The 24451-nt window shown below is 39.3% G+C and overlaps 1 protein-coding gene across 1 annotated transcript in view; it reads right to left on the minus strand.

Moving 5' to 3' along the window:
- The window catches only part of LOC124253871 (deoxynucleoside triphosphate triphosphohydrolase SAMHD1-like), a 271358-nt gene that overhangs the window by 28116 nt on the left and 218791 nt on the right, over positions 1 to 24451 (minus strand). The window contains exons 2-6 of the mRNA XM_046687729.1: positions 4325 to 4343; positions 3685 to 3712; positions 3327 to 3487; positions 3060 to 3172; positions 2731 to 2801 (exon numbers count right to left, since the gene is read on the minus strand). Coding sequence (XP_046543685.1) covers positions 2731 to 2801; positions 3060 to 3172; positions 3327 to 3487; positions 3685 to 3712; positions 4325 to 4343 — 392 coding nt within the window. The remainder of the gene's footprint in view (positions 1 to 2730; positions 2802 to 3059; positions 3173 to 3326; positions 3488 to 3684; positions 3713 to 4324; positions 4344 to 24451) is intronic.

Below are 24451 nucleotides of genomic sequence, written 5' to 3' on the forward strand. Positions count from 1 at the left end.
AATTGACTCATGGTTGCTGGTTGTCAGTAAGGAACCGATAATCCTTGAAGGAATAATAAATTTTCGATCTTATCGTCCCCAAATGATCAAAATGTTACGACTGTCACCAGCTGTGACAGCCAAGAATGGTAGTACACTTGGTCCGGTCTAGTAAGTTCATATTAGGCTGTCGCGCAATTTGGCACCAGAACTGGTTCTTGAGTATTTGCTTGTCACCGGAAATCTAGTAGCGGAAGTAGCACCTCGCGAGACTTACAGGCCCTATACATGCCTGTTATACCAAGCTTAAGGCAAATAATGCGGCTGATGGGATTCCATAATTGGCGAAATCCGTAAGTCGTCGGGAAATTTACTCTTATCTATTCTGGAAAGTATATTCAATTCTCTATATGATAATGGAGACTTCCCTTTGACCTAGTCCAACACAGGCCCCCACTGCGGGTCGGAAAATCGATAAACTAGGCCCCGGTTTAGTATCAACACCCCCTACTATATAATACATAAAGGTTCATCACAGAAATACGGTGACATGATCGAAAACCGGACAATTACGCACATGTCAATGGATATATCGTATTTTAAAGTTGAGTTGAGTTGGGCTTTACGTCACATCGGCATTATTCCAGCCATATAGTGACGAGAACAAATTTGCATTAGTAAACATTGTAAGTACATACTCGGAATGAGTTTTATTTCAAAGACATATATAAGCAGAGAAAGTCATAGCATCAAATTTAAGGGCAGGCAATTTGTTAGTCACATTTTAAGTTACAATTTATGGTGGTTACATTTCGCAGTTACAATTTATGATACCGATCAACTTCCCTCAGGTAGTTCACTATCAGAAGAGCGCTCACGCGGGAGAACAGATCTTTTAGGTTTGTTGCATCATAATGTGAGTCCCTTGCAGACGATAAGTCAACGCATTCAAGCAGAATATGCTTGATGGTGAGAACCTCATCGCAAGAGACACACATGGGAGGTCCATCCCCATCCGTTTTCAACAGATAGTCATGTGTAAATCGACTGTGGCCAATACGACATCCTCGTTAAATTACCTCATCACGTCTTGACTGACAACCCAAGTAGGTATAACCGATTGTTGGCTTCAATTCATGGAGTTTGTTTCTTCCTACTTGAGTGTCCCACCTTTTTTGCATCAGGTCCCGAGTATTGCTTTTGATAGTGGGTTTGAAATCACTGTACGGGATTAGCAGTGGAGATAGGGGCTTGTCAAGAGCTGCTTTTGCTGCAGCATCGGCCTTGGTGTTACCTGCTATGCCGACGTGACCCGGCAACCAGCAGAGGATGATGTCACATTGGCCAGTAGAAAGGACGTTGTAAAGTTCTAATATGTCCAGGATGAATGGGTGACTTGAAGTCACATTTTGTAGTGCTTGAAGGCAGGATAATGAATCTGTAAAAAACGATGAAGTTTTTGGAATGTTTTTGCTGTTGAATGTAGGTCAAAGCTGAGAAGATAGCTTTGGCTTCAGCGGTGAAATTGGAACTGTTGTCGGGGATCCTAGAGGAGACAGTCTTGGCTCCAATGACTGTAGCGCTGGCAACTTGGCCATCGTCCTTGGATCCGTCTGTGAAAATGGATCTATGGGTGTTCTACTTCGAACGTAACTGGTTGTATTCCTGTTGGAACACCAAAGGATTTTTTTCAGACTTTTTTGAGTTTGGTGAGGGTAAGATCGACCTGTGGTTTCACCATTTGCCATGGTGGTGAGGACAGAAGTCGGTAAGGTGCAATGATGTTGAGATCAATTTTAGCTGCAGATATGTGTGGTTTGATCCTGAATCCAAGTGGTGGAGCAAGGCTTGGCAGTTTAGGAAACAAGTTTTCATAGAGCGGGTTGAAAACACAATTGTATGCTGGATTGGACTCATTTGAACGTAATTAATGATATACTGCAGTGAGAGTTTAATGCGGCGTTGTTCAAAGGAAGGTTCATTGGCCTCCGCATATAGACTGTCTACCGGAGAGGTCCTCACAAGTATCAAAAGCTTTTGTTCATATCTCCGATGTATGTAAGAGGCATATACATGCGCTTTCCCTGGGGATGCATTTGATGGGTTTTATTAAATCGCCAAAGACCGAGTTGCTGTGCCGGAAGTGTTAATAAATTGGTTAATAAAACGACAACAAATGCACGTGCGAAAACTCAAACGTCTATCATCCAAGATGTCACTATCTGATGTTTTATCTTGGTAAGAATAATTTTAAAAACGAGTACAAATATTTTTTAAAGAAACACATTCAGTCAGTGTAATGTGTTAGCCAATCAGATCGCCGGAGGTAGTGAAGTCAAGCGCTGACGAGCTAGTTTTGTATACTTCCGGCACAGCAACTCGGTCTTTGGCGATTTAATGTATATGCCTCCTACATACATCGGAGATATGAACAAAAGCTTTTGATACTTGTGAGACCTTTAAAATATTCATTGACATGTGCGTAATTGTCTGGTTTTCGATCATGTCACCGTATGTCTGTGATGAACCTTTATGTATTATATAGTAGGGAGTGTTGATACTAAACCGGGGCCTAGTTTATCGATTTTCTGACCCGCAGTGGGTGCCTGTGTAGACCAAGGCTTTCATCATCCGATTTATCAAAATGGAGATACAACTTTACCTGAAGATTACCGTGCCATATCACTTCTCAGGGTTTTTGGTAAACTACATACCAATATCTTAAACAATATACTTGCATAACGTATGTACCTTCCACTTGCTGTCTGGTTTCACTCGAGGTATGAACCTTTTGTCAAAGACGTGTGAGAACGGGCCGTGTCCTGAAAGAATCAAAACACATCCATTGACCAAATTACTGACCTGTCAATAGTATCGCAACACCTTTGATTTTAAACCCTAAGCAACCATTTATGTTAATATCATAATCATGTTTGTTAATTTTGCAGATTTCAGTCAGAAGAAATGTAAATACCAGCACATCGACGAAGCCAACATGAAATGTGTGCTAATATTTAAAAAAACATGACCAGAAATAATATAAATTTACATGAATCAGAAAGACATACTAAACAAATTACCGAGATCGTGGCAAAGTCCTGCTATTTCAATGCACTTGATATCATCTTCTTCAAACTGTTCAGGCTGTTTCTCTCTCAGAATCCGAGCAAATTTACCAGCCAGGTAGTAAGTTCTGTTTCAACATACAAAGTTTACATCAGTACATTTGGACAACAGAAAGAAACATAAATCTGTGCATATCACGCTGTAAGCGAACATCATCTCATAGGGGGTGAACATGTGTTGGATGTAGAGTCTTAGAGATGTAGTGTTGCGGTATTATTTACCCGATGCTGTGCTCAAAACGGTTGTGTGTTGCGCCCGGATATACAAAGTAACCTCCTCCGAGCTGCTTCAAATACCTCAACCTCTGAAACTGTGGGGTGTCTATTATCATCAGACACAGACCCGACACCCGTATAGTCCCATGAATCGGGTCTTTGAAAATCTATTAAAAAATGAAATTGAATGAAGTCATTGGTTTAACATCGTATTGTTCTCTGTATCTTCACATTAATTCACGTTTCTATATATGCCGTCACAGAAATATACAAATAGTATAAACAGAGATGTGATTCATATTAATTTTATTCACTGACATTTTAAAAAAATGAGCGGTAATAGATCTGATGTAAAGATGCTTACCTTTGACGGACCGGAAACAGAATCACTTCTGTGTGACAAAAATAAACGTTCTTTGATAAGTAATTTACAATATATTGTTACTTACTCATTTTATCACAGGTATAAAGGTATTGTCACATGTCGAATTATGACCATTGACAACATCCTACAGTAAAATAACTAAACTGCAGTTTGGATGTGTAAATCGAACTGTGAAAAGTTTTCAAAAAGTGTGAAACTTCGAGCTTAACAGCGCTTTTAAATCGAATAACCCGTCCACACAGATGTTACAGTTTCAAGCATTATCGTGAACTGGTCTCGACTGAACTCGAAAAGGATGTTTTAGTCTGGAGTTATTTCGTGAAAGGACATTGCAACCATGCTTACGTTAACGGTATCCACTGGCCCTATGTCACATGCTTAGTAAAGTAAAGAAAAGAAGGTAATTTAATATAAACCACGCTGGCTGAAAATATTTCAACATCAAGCTAGTTCTTGATGTACTGAGACAAGAAATATGTACGCATTGTGCGATTGTCAGATCAGGTGTCTACCCATCCAGCCAACAGGCCTGAAAGGAATGGCGTCAACGTTGAAGCATAACATTATTTATGTCTTTCTTCACTACACATGTGAACATACACATGTATGCAATACTCACTCTGAGCCACCGGGGTTTCCTGAAATAAATAAAAACAAAGTATATGGATTCTTCTAAATCTTCTAAGGTGATGTAACCAATGGCCTTTTTTAATGCAATGATTTTATGTGTGTGGCCGAGATGATTTGATTGCTGCTTTGTAAATGTTTTAAAAACATGTTTCTGCCTCATCAAGTACATGTACACGCTCATCAAGTACATGTACAAGCTATATATCACTTAAGCATCATACAAAAAGCTACGATAGATTCTACCCAGCAATTATGTAACCATGAACTTGACAATAGCCACTCTCACCAAAATCCAACTCTCATTACTCAAAACCAAAAAGTCTTTTTTCTTCTCTATCATTTTGTATATATGCTCTTTCATTATCATTTGTTTACATTTTTGTTCATATTTAGTGTACATATCCTCTCCAACCACCCCGTCCCCCGGTCATCCCACTCCCCACCCTCTCCTCCCATGGCCTCCCCTCTCCCGTCCTCATCACTCCTCTCCATCCCAACCAAAGACTTCCCATCCCTCACATGTCCTCTTAAAATAGACCCCATACCCATCAATTTCGGCCTTGACATTGACTCCCTTCTACCATCCCAATCAACCATCACACCACCCCCACCCCCACACACACCTACTACTACTACTTCCACTACCGCCAAACGTCCACACATCTCACCTACTGAAAACACCCAATCAAGTAAGAAACAATGCGTCCAAGCAACCTGATCCCAAGCCCAAACCAACAAGTACATTCTCCTAGCATTTGCCACCAACACACATACACAACTCAACAACACATTTTTAATCAACAAATTTGCACTATGCCTCAAACAATTAAACATTCAATACAAATACATAAACAATTGCGGCAGGGCTTCAAAATTACATTTGCAGACAAACAACAACTCAACAACACCCTAAAACACACAATTATAGATGGCAAACAAATTCGCTGGCAAGTACCACGGTGGCAATCAACAATACAAGGGGTTATACACATAGACGAACGGGAAACAGAAACGGACATCAAACAGTACATCGACATTGCCAACACCATCTCCACTCAAGCCCAAATCACCCAATTCCGCACAATCAACAACAGACAACCCACCTCATACAACCCCAACACCCAAACAACCTTCCTCACATTCGACACCACCACCCTTCCCTGGTGGGGGCAGGGGCATTTTCATTGCTGAGAAGCTTAATTATAACATTTTGCAAATTCCAGTCACAGATTTAGAAGTCCTGGTTATTAATACCAAACTAAATAACAAAGAAATTACCATTATTAACGTCTACAGAAGACCTAGCATTAAATCACTCACCAAGATTTGGACATGCTTTCTAAATTCATAGGCCCCGACACCATTTTACTCGGAGACTTTAATGCACATCAGCCACTGTGGGGCACAAGACCCTACACAGATATCAATGGAACCCGCCTCGCCGACTGGCTAGACCAACACAACCTCACATCCCTAGATGACAATCAACCAACCCGTTATCCCCTCTCTCACCTCCATTCACCCACCTGCCATAGACATCACACTCACCACACCCAAACTCACACAAGCTGGTATCTGGGAGGTACACAATGACACCTGGGGCAGCGACCACTGCCCAATCAAAATCACCATCACCTGACACACTCCCGACCCCGACTCCCCACCACCACTCCCCCACCTATACACACAGAAACCAGATACAATATCAATAAAGAAGACGGGCACAAATTCACTACACTATGCAAACAAGTAGACACTTCAACCATCTACAGCCCAGATATTGACACATTCAACAGTAACCTTACAAACACCACCCTAGACATCACAGATAAATGCATTCCCACTTTTCGGTTTAACCCTGCACAAAATGCAGTCCCATGGTGGAGCTCAGAAATCATCCATGCCAGAAAGGCTAGAAAAAAAGCCTTTAATCAATCAAAAAAGGACCGTTCAAAATTATATTTGGCTAAACAACTAAGAAATAAAACTAAAAAAATTATCAAGGCAGCAAAGATCAACCATTAGAGAAAATTCTGTTCTACCCTAAGGCAATCTCATCGTAACTCCAGGACTTTGTAGGACAAATTTACAGAAATAAAGGGCATTTCCCCCAAAAAAACAGTCTCACCCAACTTTCCGGACCTATCCACAAACAAAGACAAAGCTAATGCATTTCCTGCCCATTTCTTGGCCACAAGCAGCTCCACCAACTACCCATCCTCCTTCCAAAATACTATAAAAAACCAACTCATCCCATCCTACACCCCACAACCCCCCTAGACATAACAACCCATAAACAAAATCATTAACATACATGAACTCAAATCTGCACTTAATAACAAACAAACAGCCCCAGCCCCAGGTCCAGATACCATTACATACACCATACTAAACAAACTCCCTCCCAACATGCAAAACATCACACTCACCCCCTTCAACCATACCTGGACCACAGGTACTACACCCAACACTTGGAAAACAGCTAGGGTGGTACCAATCCTCAAACCAGGGAAACCCAATAACGAGCCTGACTCATACCGCCCCATATTTCTCATCTCCCACCTCTGTAAAACCCTCGAAACTATTATAAATAACAGGCTCAAATATCTTATTCAAACCAACAACCTAATTAAGGAGGACCAGAGCGGCTTTACTCTAAACCGACAACCTTTACACCACATTTTACATTCGGAACAAGGTATTAAAGTAGCACAGGCACAGAAACAATAACCATCTTTATAGATTTCAGTTAAGCTTTCGACATGGTTTGGTACAACGGCCTACTGCAAAAACTTCAAAAACATGCCATTCACGGTCGAATTCAAAATTTCGTTCACTCTTTCCTAAACAACAGACAAATAACAATCAAATCTCACAACACCATCTCGGATCTTTATCCTCTAGAAAATGGAACCCCCCAGAGCATATTATACCCAACTTTGTTCAACTTCATGATTAATGATATATTCCCGAGTAAATAGCCAGAAATCACACCTGCCAAATTTGCAGATGCTATTTCATTTTGGACTTCCTCTACTTCAGTTAAACAGGCATCCACCAAAATTTTTTAAAAATGCTAAATTCCTTCCAAAACTGGGCCCAAAAAAATTGGGGTTCCATATCAATGTAAAAAAAACGTGGGCATAGTATTCAAAACACAGTATATGCAAAATTAATCCCCCGAAATACACCTAAATAACCAAGAAATTGGTTTAAAAAAAGAAGCCAAATTCCTAGGAGTAACCTTCGACCACCATATGACATGGACACCCAACACTAATAACTTGGTCAATTCAAGTCAAAAGGATTTAAACTAAATGCGAGCCATCAGCGGCACAATTTGGGGTGCCGACAAACACACACTTATCAACATATATAAAACTCTCATACTGTCGAGACTAGACTACGCCGCCCGGTCCTCCACAACCTCTTACCCGGTAATCTGCAAAAACTCAATTCAGTACGATTTAAAACCCTCAAGCTAGCCCTCGGCACGAGGAGTGGTACATCTCTTAACACATTACTTCTACTCACAGGCACCTCTTCAATCACACAAAGAATAAACCAAACCACACTCACCTACTGGGCTGGGGCCCAACACAACCCTGTATTTAAGCTCATCACACAAAAATACAACAACATTAAAAAAATCAACACTTAAAAAGTTCAAATCTAACCCATCCAAAGCCTCATGTCTCACCCACCTATAAAGTCTGCTACATGCACATCAGCTAAATAACCTACAACACACACCTCCCATTACAAGGTACATTCACGACAAACCTCCACCCATCACAGACACCACCCATGACACAACCCTCAAACAGCTACCTAAAGACACCCCCAAAACTACCATAACAAACATAAAAAAACAACTACATAAACACAAACTACCCCACCCACACTCACATATACACAGATGCATCCATCCACCCAAACAAAATCACAGGCCTAGGCATATATGGTCAACAACCTCCCCTCCCTCCCATTACAACCAACTTCCACTATACCAACCTTACCACAATAAATACTGCAGAACTAACAGCCAACCTCACTGCACTGCACCTAATACCCTCCCTACCCAAAACAAACTTCCTCATCCTAACCGACTCACTCAATTCCATCAAACAACTACAGAACATGCACTCCAAATCTCGCCCAGACCTCATCCACAGTATATACTGAGTCCAAAAAGAATCTTCACATTCTTTCTTCAGTGCACTATAAAAGAACAAGAGATGGTAAGATGGTTAAATTGTTATTATTTCATTGCTGAGATATGTGTGATGTACTCGATACACTGACAGTGCCATAATCAGTTCCATTAGGCTGCACCGCCGTTCCAAAACATGGGTATGCAGAATGTCAAGTCACAAGAATAAAAAAAGCGAAATGTCTCAGTTCAATATCGTGTATGGCCGCCCCGCGCATTCACCACTGCCAAACACCGTCTCCTCATCGACTGCCTGATGCTTGTGAACATGTGGTTGGGAATTCTGCGCCATTGCTCTTGCAAGGCAGCGCCAAGTTCCTGCAAATTCTGAGGCTGGTTCCTAAGACCACGAAGCCATCTCCCAAGTGTATCCCAAACGTGCTCTATTGGATTACGGTCAGGGGACCTCGATGGCCAGTCCATGACGTTGATTCCAGCGTTTTGAAGGAAATTTCATGTCAACATCGCGGTATGCGGCCGAGCATTATCATGCTGGAACTGTGGACTTGGGCCATGAGCCGTCATGAAAGGAAGGAGTTCAGGGGTGAGCACCTGGTCGCGATAAGCAGCATCTGCGAGGTTTCCACGTATGACTAGAAGTCGGGAACGGTTGTTCCCACAGAAAGCACCCCACACCATGCAACTTCCGGGTACTTTGTCAACATTGAATTATTACCCGGACTCACTTTTCAACGCCCGGGGTCTTTTTTCAACGTTGAATAATTACCCGGCTGCTATTGAAAAATAACCCGGGTCACGTATTGAAAAGAAAACCCTCGTTGAATAATGACCCTCGCTGTTTCTAACGCTGAAAACGTACGTAGCCAACTGAAACACCCATGTACTCATTTATGTGTATTTCTAGCAATATAACTTAATTATAGATTCGTGTTTTAATATGGTCTCTCGCAATTCCGTGTGGAATGGCTTGTGTACACATATTTATGGTTTTATCAAAATGTTTTGTTCAAAATGCTGTACATACGGTGAGACCGAAATAAATCATTTGTTGGACGACTGTGCCTGTCTTTGATAGACGCCGCAGATCCAGACGGGAACATCCAAATCTTTGATATCGTGCCGATGCACGTCCGTATAAAAATGTTACACATTTCAAAAGAATATAACACTGATACATGCATTTCAACACTTTTAATCAACGTGGAAGAACAAGAAGTCAAGGATATCTAAGATTTCAAAAGCAGTAGGAAATATCCAAAGTGGGCGTCTAAAAATCAAAATCAAACTTTCGGCGAAAATGTGAAAAATTCAATCTGGATAACGACAACCTGTTTTTCAAATCCAAATCCGGACCACTAAGAGTCCCTCACAAGGCAGATGTGTCAGTGTCCCGATTTCTCGAAACAAACTTAAGTTTTAACTCAAATTTCAAACTGAGTTTGACAATTTGCAACAGCTGAATTTTTAACTCAACTGCATTTATAAAATATAAAACCCAAACAACTTAAGTAATTTATCCACCAAACTCAAATTCTCTACTATGTTTGAGTTTTATAGCGATTTCAGTTCATTCTGGGAAATATATTTTCTCAAATTTAAGTAAAAACTGTAACTTAAGTCAAAACTCAGACTTAAGTTTGTTTCGAGAAATCAGGCCTGAAGAGTGTCCATCAGGAAATGGGGGCACACCTTGGTGTACATAAAACGTAAGTATACACGCTTTTTTAAATGCAAAATCTACTGATATTCTAATGTAGCTGCGGTTTTATTTTATTTGACCTTTTCACGCGTTGAAGTATATATATGAATCCGCTATTACCTGAACATCAAAGTTGATAGCAACGTTAGTTTTCGTACAACATAAATTTCCTTTGAATTATACCGAGAATAAAAACGTAAACGACACTAGCACTACCAAAAAGGTGAAAAGCCGTGATTGATGAACGTGGATTTTATACGTCATTGACAGAACTATGGCTACATTCCTTCTCTCCTATGAGATTGTTCTGTATTGATCCGATATCCTATAGGTGACTGACGGTGAAAGTGTTTTTGGTGTTGTCATGACTATAAAAACATACATTTCTCAATATTCAGTGTTATCCTAATGAAACTGCAATAATTTTATTTTATTGCTTTTGTGTGCCGTAGATAATCATCTTTAAGCAATTATGTTGTTTTCTTTCACAAAGCTCTCTTCACTTTGTTCCTTCACCACAACCAGACATCTCATCCCACAACATTACACCCCACCCCTATAACCATATATCCCCCACCCCAACAAGACACATAATGCCTGGACATCCACACCCCTACAAGCATAAACCCCCAGCCCTACATCGCACGTCCGCATATCCCCACACACACACAACCATACCCCTCCCCAACAATCATAGATATCCCCACACCCCCTCCCCAACAATCATACATCCTCCCCACAACCACTATCCCCAACCCAATAACCAGACATCCCACCCTACATCCTCACCCCCACAACCATATATCCCCAACAAACAAATAATCAAATCAAATTAGATATGTGTATAGCGCTACATATCCAGAGTCCTGCTCATGGGCGCTTAGTCGAATGCTCGTTTGAAGAGGATGGTTTTGAGGCAAGATCGGAAACTGTTGATATTTTCCAATTTTCTAACATTTTCAGGTAGTCCATTCCAGAGTACAGCACCAGCTCTGCTAAATGTTCTGTCCCCGTTTGTTGTGGTTCGGACAGATGGAACATCTCAGCTTTGCTGACTAGCTGATCTGAAGGTTGTGAAGGTTGACTAGTTCCTGGAGATAGAATGGAGCAAGCCCATTAATGGACATGTAAACCAACACAAGAAGTTTAAATACAACGCTGTCTTTTACAGGGAGCCAGTGTAAATCCTTCAGGACTGGTGTTATGTGCACATACACATGTGTGCGTGTTACGAGTCTGGCAGCTGTGTTATGAACACTCTGTAACGTGTCCATGCACTGCTGTTGTGTTCTATAGAGTACACTGTTGCAGTAGTCTAGGCGTGATGTCTCAAATGCATGAATTAGGCATTTTACTGATGGTGTGTCCATGTACCTGCTAATCTGTCTGATGTTCCTTAGGTGGAAATTTGCAGATTTGCAGATGTTACTAACGTGATTTTCCTAGCTTAATGTTGAGTCAAAGATGACACCTAGATTTCGAGAATGGCTTTTTGGTTGAACAAACGTGTCTCCAATTTTAACTCCAGGGACCTTGAACTTTTATTTTATCTGTTTGGAGCTGATGATGAGAATCTCCGTTTTGTCATCGTTCAGTGTAAGAAACTTACCCTTCATCCAACATTTGATCTCAGCTATGCAATGTGTTATTGTCTGCAGGGTATTCTGTACAGAAGATGCAGTTTGTGGCTTGAATCCGAGATACAGCTGAGTGTCATCAGCATAGAGATGATAACTGAGATTGTGGGCTCGGGCTATATCACCAACGGGTATGGTATATACAGTGAACAGGATTGGGCCCAGGACTGAGCCTTGTGGCACTTAATACCTTAATTCTCTGCTCTCAGACCTTACCCCATCGATGATAACTGATTGCTTGCGTCCTGTGAGAACAAACACCCATCCCCACACCCACAACAATAGTTGTTATCTGAATGTTGTCACATTAAATGTCTGAATCGGTTTGCAAAACAACATGACAAAGGTATACCAATTTTATTCAGAAATGTTTATGATTGCAATAAACATGGAAAATAAAATTCTCTGTACACAAAAATACACACAGATATACTGCTCGATACAATGAATTTGACACATTATTTTACTAAACTGAATATATAAAAAATACACAGTGTGATCAGTATGTTAATAGACTACCCTAAAAATGCATACCTTGCCATAAAGGTACATATATTTGTAGATGAACTTTTAAGACAGATACATTCCACTATTTGTGATTTTTACTTATGACACCTGTCCTTAGCACTGCAGTTTTTATGGCTTGAAGCCAGTTTGAGAGTATGCATTTGTATGATATTGGAATAGATCTGATACATGTCAATAATCACATAATTTGATATCAACAATTATTCAGCCAGATAGCAGGTAACACGTTTGATTAAATGCAGCAATGGACTCTTTTTGCTTTACTTTTTTATATTTTACAGCAGTGCATACATACCTATATTTCAACACACAATCAGTGATTTTGCTTTGAATTTTGGAGAATGTTCTCTGCAATTGTTGACCAGTTCACTATTGTGATTTGTTTTAGAAATTAAAATTTTATGGTGTGTCTCGAAATTGTGTCTTTTTTTTATATTTGGCTATTGTGTTACCACCTAAACTTATTTGGACTAAAGCACAAACTACTCATGGTACACAGAGTAAAGAAGCAAATATGACATTGTACAGGTATTAGAAGAAAGTTGGAAATATACAATGCCAAGTTATATTAAAGATAGTTGGTGCTATGATTGTCTCTATAGTGTGTTATGGTGCAGAAGTGTAGGGCACCCCATATTGTAAAATTATTGAAGATGTGCAGCATGTGTAAAACAACAAACAATGCTATGGTTTGGGGAGACTGTGTCAGAGCCCCTTCCAGACTTGAGTACACCAAGGGTTAAATATTAAGTATTGGTTCAGGCTACTGTATTTGGATGAACACTGACTGCCTCGCCAATGCTATCTAATGGACGACACTGGCTGTACCATATCGGCCACTCATATAAAACATACTCTGATTTGAATATGTCTGGTTAAAACAAGTTGTGAGAAATGTGAAGATATTTTTTCACCTTTTCAAACCATGATTATGTCACAACCTACTGCAATCATAATGTAGTTCTGTGAACAGTTTATCGGATTCATTCTATTAATATTTCATAATGTGTCCGGTTTCCGATGACATAAACTGCAGCAGCCACTGCTGTATCTGGGGTTGGAGGGGTACATTCAGTTTTATATAATCATAGTGATGTGATTTTCCATATCCAGTAGATAACACGCCAGTGGTCCGATGTGTAATCAACTTCTCGGTAGCAATAGGCAGATGTTGCCATACCATGACTATTGTTATACTTTAAGATCAACGCCTATATTGTGTCACCATGATCAACCCCATGCAAAATGGAAGAAAAGATATGGATGTTATATTGAAATGATGTATGAAAAATAATAAATATATTCTTCTTTATTTTTATTTTTTTCACACTTACACTTTTGCATATATAAATTTTCGAATTAATCAGTTACATGTTTCCAATGTGTTAGATCTATTTATCATTAATTATATAATGTGGTAACAACCATTTTCTAGTTACTATTACTAGGCGTTCAGTTTATTTCCAGCATAGGAGAAAATGGGACCAAATCATTGAATTATACCTAATCAAACTACATTAATACTAACTATATTCAATCAATTTGGTCCTTAAGATCCATGTTTTGTGTGTACTATTTCGAGACAAGAGCGAGCTGACACGAAATATCAACGCACATGTCGGTGTTGGAAATGGCATATGTGTTATTGTTTACAAATGGCATATGTGTTATTGTCTCGAAACGGCTTAAATAACATTCAAGATTTTCGATGTTTACCGACGAGAGGTCAGACGCTTGTTCAAAGCAGAGGGTAGTGCTAATTCGAGGGTCAGTGGTCAAATATGAAATGCAGTTAGACAAATTGAATACGATGAGTAGAAATGTAAAAGCATGACCTACAAGCTCAACACAATATTTTGTGTAGAATCGGGCTGTCCAGTTTCGATCAGGTTTCTAGCATCGCGAGTGTCACGCCATGTGTATTTTATGTAACGGATGTAACAGGTGTAGAGGTAGAATATTCTAAAATATTCATTACTTCACCGATTTTGTTCAAACTTGAAATATATGTTAATCATAACATATGAAAGCAATATACGTTTGCCAAAGTCTAGATTTACATTTTTTAATAATTAGTGTCTGTTCTGAAGGGTCCGTGAAGAACTGATGTTCTCGGACACAGTACTTGATAGCACAAATACACGCGCGGCAAGGACATTAGCTGCACGAGATTCTGTGCGAAGGTCGACCGCGTATGATACAGATGTTAAAACTTTAAGTTTTAGGCGCTAGTGACGGTTGTTAATGGGTAACTCTCTCCACGTGATAGATGTTGAACTAGCAAGAAAAGTATAGATTAAATAGAAATAGAAATACACATAGTCGAGAGAATTAACATTTTGACAGTTGCTAGATGAACAGTTTCCTCATATTAAGTTTAAACTTCATTATTTATTAGTTTATTTCACATTTCTCTATGCGTTAAAAAGGGGATTTCACGTTTAGTTGATTGTAAGGGGATTTCACGTTTAGTTGATTATAAGGGGATTTCACATTTAGTTGATTGAAAGGTAAGTCAAAATTTGTGTAGTTTTAGTTTAATTTTCCACTGCGTAACAGTGTCCAAACAGTGATTGGAATCCATGTGATACAACATATGAAAAATGGTTCATCTCCAGGTATTGATAACGTCCTTATAGAAATGATTAAAACAAGTGAATCTAAAATAATGCCCTTTTGAGTAGCAATGTTCAATAAAATATTTTAAATGGTTGTTTCCCACAAATGTGGAGTAGAGCAATTATAGTTCCTTTATTCAGCTCAAGGGAAAATATCTACTTGTGTTTTAAATGAAAGACTAACAAAATGGGCAACTGTTATGGATAAAGCTTCTGAAACTCAAGCTGGTTTTCGGAAGGGCTATCCAGTTGTTTACATTATCTTCACATTGTATGCTATCATCGAGAAAAATCTGTGTAGAAGAAGGTTTTATAAAAGCTTTTGGTTTTGTAAATACAGATAAACTCTGGAAATTGCTTTCATCATACGGCGTAAACCAAAGTTGCAAGCTCTTATGAGTATATATAAAACAGTGAAATCGTGTGTCAGAGTTCAATCCGAGTTAACGGTACATTTGGTTTACGGCAGGGTTGTATGTTGAGTCCAATGTTGTCCTCATTGTTTATAAATGAACTTCCTGTAGAAATCGCAAATTATGGTAAACATGGAGACCAATTGTTTCCAGATGTACTTGAAATTCTAACGTTGTTATTTGCGGATGATGTAATTCTTGTGTCAGATACTATTGGTGGTCTTCAGTGCCAGTTAGACACTTTAAAATCGTATGCAGATAACTGGTGATTAACTGTAAATTTAGATAAAACTAAAAATCTTAGGAGTTTTTAGGAGTGGTGGGGAATTAGGAAAACTCGCTTTATGATGAGAAAAACATTGAAGCAGTAAACTGCTACAAATATCTAGGTTTTGTTTTCGCTTGTAGTTGTAGTATTAGACAAGTTGTCTCAGAGCTTGCAGCTCGTAGTAAGAAGGCTTAAATGGAATTAGCTATAAACTTAAAGGTCACATGCAACCAAAAAATCAAACATAATTAATGCACAATTATCACTTATTCATCACATATAATAAACATTGCTGATTATGAAAAAAACATATAAACAAAATTATAAACGTACGATCGCAAATCAAAAGTGCAATATTTTGTATTTGGGTTTACTTCCCAAGAAACGAAGCAGCCGGGATACCGAACCCAGTCAGAGCGGGTGGGTGTGCAATCAAGTGTACCGGCTGGTTCAACATTTGCAGATGCCCTCACGGTTCATTGTGTGTGTATATATAGAGATGTTGGGTTTTGTAAATACATGCTCATGTTTTGTGTATACAATTTTGCAATCAAAAGACACCATAACATGTCATGTGTACAAGTATCACACCTGCCTGTTTGTGTAATTACATAACGTGTCAGCGACCGAACTCGGGCCATAAATCAATGCGATTTGTTTATGGTGTAAAGCCTGATAGGTGTTCAAATTGCATGTGGTCAGTGATCGAAGTTGTGTATTGAATATTGTCATTAGCAGACGGGCATGCAGACACATAGGTGTCAGTAAAACAGACATTGTGTTTTTGTCTGTGACAACGACATATCTATATCATAGTTAGAAATTCTGTCAGGGCTAAATAATGACACTGCTTTTAAGTATCGAACTGAGAAAGTGACTCGGTAAGAAGAACATGTGGTGAAATAGACAGATGAAATTATATAAACAGTTAAATCGGTAATCTACTGTCATAACATAAAAAGCTCGCGCCTATGAAATATCAACAAAACATGAGAAAATAGCTCACACCAAAGCCTTCACCGGACAACCCGCTTCCAAACTGTGCGAACCTATTTCACTGCGCATGTGACTATGACCGCAGCCCAGCGCAGCGCAGCAACTGTTGAAACCACTTTTTCCCCCAAGCGCTAGGGGAAAATAAGTGAATCGTTTGAACTCCGATTTCGCGAGGTTTTTTTCATCGCGTTATTTTTCAAGTTGATAAGTTGAATTTGCATTTTTGATGATCTGGTTCAGTAAGTCCATACCGAAAGGTATCAAAATCTGGAAAGTTGTGTTTTACGTTGCATGTGATCTTTAAGGAAATTATGACCAAAACCTATGAAAGTATTTTTATTAATATTCGACAGCCAAATTCGGCCAATATGTTTGTGCGTGTCAGAAGCTTGGGGAGTTAAAATATCCGATAGCACTGAAAACAATTCACTTACAAGGATGTAAAATGTTTTCAAATGTCGGTCCACAGACACCAAATGTAATAGTATATGGAGAATATTGACGGTTTCCAGTTTATATTAATTCCTACTTTCGAACGATGACATATTGGCTTAAGGTAATGACAATGCATGATGAACGAAATCCGAAAAAGGCATATATTATGTTGTATTACCTAGATACTGCTGGGTACCACACATGGACGTCTGAGATCCGTCATATACTTTGCTTACACGGTTTTGGATTTGCCCGGTTTTAAAAATCTGTGATCCGTGCGCTTTTATTCATATTTTAAAGAACGTGTGATCAACATGTTTTAACAAAATTGGACATCTACTGTTTATGCTATAAGTTATAATTCTACTACAATCTACGAGATTTGACACGCACGGTATACAACATTCAAGGAACGCTGACAAAGTTACTTCTGTCATACATTATAAAACGTGCAACATACTACTGGTCCATTTTCAACAGTACAAAAGTACTCTCCCCATGATACAATTAATCAAAAAGACACATACCTACAATAACACAACTATATCAGAAACAATTGTGCCACGGCACTGTACTTTACGGAAACGTGCCTAGCGCAACGAGAGAGGTCAAAACAAAACACACAGCCAAATCCGTAACATGATATGAATGCGTTACGCATTGCTATTTAACAAATTCCAGCTGAATCAGTGCGAAAATGAGCCACTTATGAGACAAGATGGCAATTTTATAATGAAGGTAAATGCGATGCACAGCAAAACTCCCACTATATTTGTTGATTCTTACTATTCAGTACCTACATAGTAAATTTCAGCTGAATTGCTGCAGAAATGAGTCACAAATCAGTCAAAATGGCATTTTCAATATGGCCATATACCTATTGCAAGAAGATATATGAAAATGTTCAGCTTCATCACTCAAGTAGATAGTAGTTTCAGAGAACATGTTTTAAAGATATAACTGAAATTAAAAGCCGTGTCGAATAACAGGTCAAACAGAGGTAAAATGGCGAAGTAAAGCAAATGTGTTGAGTTTGCTATCTGGCACAGATATATCAACTTTCAGCTGATTCACTGCAGAAATAGGGGACTAAAGAGCGAAAATGGCATTTTCAGTATATGGCGGATGTAGCCGCCATATCTGAAATTGGATCGGAATGCCTCTAACAACCTTTCATGTATTTCAAGTTTCTGCCTCATCGGCTAAGTAGTTTCAGAAATGTTTACAGATGTCGCACGACGACGGACATACAGCCAACGACATAAGCTCATCTGAAGTTTGTCCAGGTGAGCCAAAATCTGTCTATGTTCACCATCCAACCAGTGTTCGAAATTGTTTCCAAATTGTACTTACCAGTCGGGCAAGCTATGCCTGAATGTTTCTAGCCCACAAAATATATCACTAGCCCGAAATTTAAATGTAGACACGGGTTTCATCATTAAGCTTCCAATATGATGAATATTTTTATCAGGCCATAATCTTGCATGATTTAAAAGTATATTATAAGTTAACATGTCGGAGAAAATTAAATGTTTTCAAAATCACTTGCCAGTCGGTCCAGTGACTGTGGAGATTTACTGGCCCGACTGGAATTTTACTAGCCACGGACTAGCGAACCAGTGGCTATTTCGCACATTGCATCAAACCACAGCTATTCGGTACGTTGCATACGCGTATATATCTTAACATATGTATCTTACTTGACAGTGAAGAAACAGCGAGGGTCATTATTCAACGAGGGTATCTTTTCAATACGTGATCCGGGTTTATTTTCAATAGCAGTCGGGTAAATATTCAATGTTGAAAAAAGACCCCAGGCGTTGAAAAGTGAGTCCGTGTAATAATTCAATGTTGAAAAAGAACCCGCCGGGTACCTTTTCAACGCGGGTATGTTTTCAATCTTACACCGGCAGAAATCTGTCACGTAGGTGACGTAGGACGATTTGACGGTCATCTGCCCGTGACGTCACACGTGGACGACCCGACCTTGGGCGATCAGAAGTGGTGGCAGTTTGTTGAAGACGACCTTGCAAGTCATACACAGTACGACGGCTGCATCCCATTGCTCTTGCGACGTCAATAACTGATCTTCCCGCTTGCAACATGCCAACGGCACGTTCACGTTGCACATTTGACAATCGTGGCATTTCAAGTACCGTTAGAACTGTAGTTTAAAAGTGTTTTTTTCAATTCTTGAGGCCAATGCAAACACGTGCATATGAAGAAAACTTCGATGCGACGATCACGTGATCGACTGCACGTGCAAAACCTGATTTGGCACTATCGTCATTTGCAAGACGAATGGATGGGTTTGAGTGGGTTTTGCTAACGTTTACTAGAGTCGAAAGATAGGGATCCCATTTCGGATACATATATGTATCATCAGAGAACAATTATTCATTATTTTTCAAATTACATTTTGTGAAGTTTCTTTTTTGACTCAGTATAGTATTAATTCAAACCGACGCACTCAATCGCTTCAACAAAAATATCACATTCATATGGATAACCAAATATCCCCGGAAATAACACTGCTGACACCGCAGCCAAACTCGCCACTTCCCACATATCACCAAACATCAACTTTCACACATCCAAATCAGAAATCAAACACCTCATTAAATCAAACATACTTAATACAAGCTTCGAACACAACATCAACTTTGGTCACATCTATTATAAAATCTCCAATAAGAAAAATCCCCACTTACTCAACCATCAAAAGCATTGACGCGGCTATACACAGACTCATTACAGAACCCACAAACTTAAGCTACACACTTTACAAACAAATTAGACACATAGATGGCCTATGTACACACTGCAATACATAAGAGGACATAAACCGCATATTCACACATTGCCACCTACAACAAACAACTAAAACTACACAGTAACATTCCCACAAAATACCACAATGCATCTACTCCTCAACCCCCACAATCCACCCCATTATCTTTCAAGCCATAGCCACTTTCCTTCAAAACTCTTACCTACTTCATAAAATTTAGAACTTTCCAAACAAATTTCCACAACACCACTATTTACCAGCTTATATATTTAGATCAGGCGTCAACATTTCACTTATCCATACTTTCATTCTGTCACCAATATAAGCCTACTCATTTAGACCTGGGACTCAATTTCATTCATTCATAGCGCTTTACATCTGCTACGAGGTCCGCGCCCTCCCCCAGCCAATCTGTCTCCAGTAAAATGTAAACAAAGCAGTCCAATATAGAACAACTTCTTTTTATTCGTGAGTGCGACCTCATCTCCACGCTTACCAGAAGGGCCAAGAACATCTGCTCAACTAAACTACAAGCTGAAATCGAACACCTCAAGAAAGTCTTCGTAGAACGTAACCACTTTCCATCCCAAATAGTCAACAGAACCATCGCTGCAACCCTGTCACCTCCTACCAAAAGACCCAAACCAGATTCAGCCCCCATCACGATATCCATCCCCTACATTGGCAAACCGTCGCATCAAATCAGCCGTCTACTAAAACAACAAGCTGGCATAGATACCACCTTCTCCGCGTCCTCCAACCTTAACAACATTCTCCATGCCAGTAGAAGAAAACCCGCCACCGTAAAGAACAACAACCCAAAATGTGTCATCTACAAAATAAACTGTGGTTGTGGGCAGAGCTACATAGGCGAAACTTCCCGACCCATCAACACCCGAGTGAAAGAACATCAGACCTCTGTTACCAATTCCGACAGCAAATCAGCAATTTCCGACCACATCAAAGCAAGCCCCAATCATCAAATAGAGTGGTCTGACATCACCATTCTCTCTAACAAACAAACACCTCATCAAACGCCAAAAGCCCACCATCAACCGAGACCAAGGATACCTCATTCCATCCGCAAATGATGCACTCATCCACCAAGCCCAATCTACTGCAAAAACTCTTCTGTATAAACATCTCATTATTATTTGTACATCATTGGCTTCCACACCTGTCCTTTGTCTACTCTCTGGCTTCATCTGCTTTCTGCCGAACCAATTATGTTAATTATGTTGTTTTCTTTGTTACATTGTTACATCCAGTATATAGACACTTCCCCCTTCTTCATGTTCCATTATGCTTGACAACGGTACAAGAATCTGTATCGAAACGTCGCACTCACGAATAAACAGAAGTTGTTATCCATAAAGTTTGTTTTATATTGTAATTCCCAACTTCTAAAATGCCACTCAAAGAAGTTATAGCAGTCCAACCTCTCCAGTACAAGGTCAAGGCCACCCACCCCAGCAAGCTCACTGGCAGCTGTCAACTGACAGCCACGGCCCCAGCCTCACTGCCTTCTTCGCTCCCCCTTACCCCCACCCCAACCCCAACCAACTTAACCCCTTTTTCTTTCTTTTATAAGCCCCTTATTGAAATCATGCAGCTTACCTGCACTCATTCACATGTCCCGATATGCTAAACCTACTTATTAATCTAAACCCCCCCCACCCCATTTACACCTATTATCTTTGAGTTTTAACTCTATCGCTCATTTATTAACAAATACTGTTTTTTTCCCTCTTTTCCCTTCATAACCTTTGGCTTTTTTTTATTTTCCTCTCATGTTTCTTGAACGGTTTTACTTCAAAATTCCATTTAGGTTAACGCCCCATCAGTTATGTTTTTGGGGGTACAGTGGTTTATCCCCTATTATAAACATACTAATTATTAATCTAGCTCCCACCTACCCCATCGGCGACATTGGCTACAGCCAGAAGCCGACGTAAAACGTTAAATCATCATCATCATGGCCACTTTCAATCTAATGACAAGCGCATTGCATTGTCTGTCCTTTTCCTATCTCCTTATTATGTAAGTCCACTTGCCTACAGTCCAACTTTATTTCATAAGCCAGTTGTTAGATACGACTTTATCAAGTCAAAGGTCCCATTTTGCTCAGCAAAGAGTTTTGCATTTTGTTGTGGACTGAGTCGCTGAGGATTTCAGTATCTCTCTCTGAGGATAAGGTCAGTTTGTGTTTTGCTCTCATATGTATTTATAGATATGTCTGTGTATATAGTTGCATTTGAAATAGATGCATTGAGTTAATGCATTCATAAGATATGTTTCTCAGTTAAACCGGTCAGTTAGCCTGCAAATTAGTGTCAGTTATTGACTAGTAGTTCATAATTTTGTATATAAGTATGATTAAAAGTTTAGATGTTCTACTAACTTTGATTTCTAAATATGATTTCTCTTTTAATTCATGAACTTATGTCCGTTACCTTTATTGTCATTAGTTTTCATTTAATTATTCTTTTTTTTTAAAGAAATAGATTTGTTAAATAATTTGTAAATAGATAAATACATATTTTATGATTGGAAGTTTAAATTAGTAAATCAGATTGTTAGTGGCTGTATCCTCAAAGTGGGTTAAAGTACTGTAACATTATTATCGTCCTGAGAGGGTACCCAAACATTCAAAGTAAATGAAAACTCTCCACTTATTTAATTGTAGAATATGTGTCTTTTTAATGTATAGCTAGATTTGTCTTAATACCTAACGGCTGAAGAGATGGTGTAAATCCAGCTAGGGTCCGTGCAGGAAGGAAATGTACTGTAAGTCCCCATGGTACCTAGTATGGTGATCTACTTTCAGTTGTTGGCAATCTATAGCCTGTTTTCATATTGTATTGTCATTGATAGTTTAAATGTTTTAGATTGAATTAATAGTTTTAAATTTATTCCTGTCATAATCTAGTTGTTTTACTGTCCTTTGCAGACAGGTAAGTATATTTTCTAACTTTGTTATTATTCATTTATAAATTTAGAAATTTCTTAGTCCCAATATGGCTGAAACACTGCCGATGTGACGACTTTAATCGATCATTCTGTCATGTGGTAGTTTGCGATCATCTGTCAAGTGGTACTTTGCGATAATCTGTCAGGTAGAAGCGGGCGATCCAAACCGAAACATTAGTCCCATTCACCAATTCAGACAATGACCTACTTTTCAGCAGATCCGAATTTTCTCGTGTGAAAGTGAAAAGTGACACTACAAGCAACTATGGTTATACTGAATTCCAATTCCTTGTTTCATAAGAACATGGTATTTACAATTGAATTTTAATTTTAAAGTTCACAAAATCGTATTTCTGTATTTTATGTCGAGGTTTAGACAGCATGTCGTTAACTAAGACGTCACAGACTGCCCCTGTTTGAGGAGGTCGTACAATGATTCACAATTCATTTGGCTCAATGGTTACACCTGTTATGTGTTTTTTGCGCTAATTAAGTGTACTTTTGTAACGAACAATGTGATCGATATAATATCAAGTGCGTACCAGACCGCCCAGCGGCCCAGCCTCGTTTTGATATTTCCACGATTTCCAGATTTCCGTTTGTCAGAGCACGCTGTACGACAGAGCACGCTGCACGACGTGTTTGCAAAGATTAGAAGGAGCGTATTGTTGCATTGTACAAGTGATTAGATGTATCAAATGATACTGATCAATATTTATATATCCAGTTGAATGAGTTAGTCTCACAATTCTTGGCTGGTTATTGTACTATGTTGTGCAATAGGACGAAACCCAGTCAGCAGGAAACGAGACTGTTGTGTAATCAATGTTTTGACTTGTTCGGTTATGTAGGAGCGTGCGATTATTCTAACCTGACTTCGTTCCAATGAACAGACAAAAGAAACACTTATCCTTTGTTGACATTATCTACCAATCAACTGTAGTAATCAAAGCAACAATACCTGTCCACGGTTATAAGATCCACTGATTCCAACTATATCTTTGGCTTGTGGTCATGAATCAAGATCACATGGGATGATACCAAGTGTTCGTGACTACGTAATCGTATTATACCTCGCTCCCGTCTCAAACACATGCAATGAACAAGAGATCAGACGTTCGACATCATTGTTCACATTCATACCTCCAGGCTGAGTTCCAGGTGTCTACTTACCAGAACCTGAGTCGTCTGCCATCCTTTTATCTCCTGCCTTGTGTAGGGGTTGAGACAGGACTGCGATACCTGAAAGTACAATGAACATATTGTGCATTTCAGCATAACCATTGAGTGATATACGCTGTTTTATGTACAGTTTGTATGGTGTAGTCTATATTGTATGGTGAGTGACTCATGACATAAGAATTCGCACACGTCTTGCAACCCCATTCTTTTAGCGTTTTGTTGGCTTCTTTGAGGTGCAAATTGTGAACAATTGGAATACCCAAACCACGATTATCTCCCGGCAAGCGCCAATAGGTGTTAAGTTCACCACAAAAAACGTTCATACGCACGGCGATTGTACGGGTTATTCGACGCGTTCCATGCGAGGTCCCGTTGAAGTGGTGCGGTTATTTCTTAAAATATTCG

This window comes from Haliotis rubra, unplaced genomic scaffold (genome assembly GCF_003918875.1).
Source record: "Haliotis rubra isolate DU_JTF1 unplaced genomic scaffold, ASM391887v1 Scf557, whole genome shotgun sequence".
Lineage (NCBI taxonomy): Eukaryota > Metazoa > Mollusca > Gastropoda > Lepetellida > Haliotidae > Haliotis > Haliotis rubra.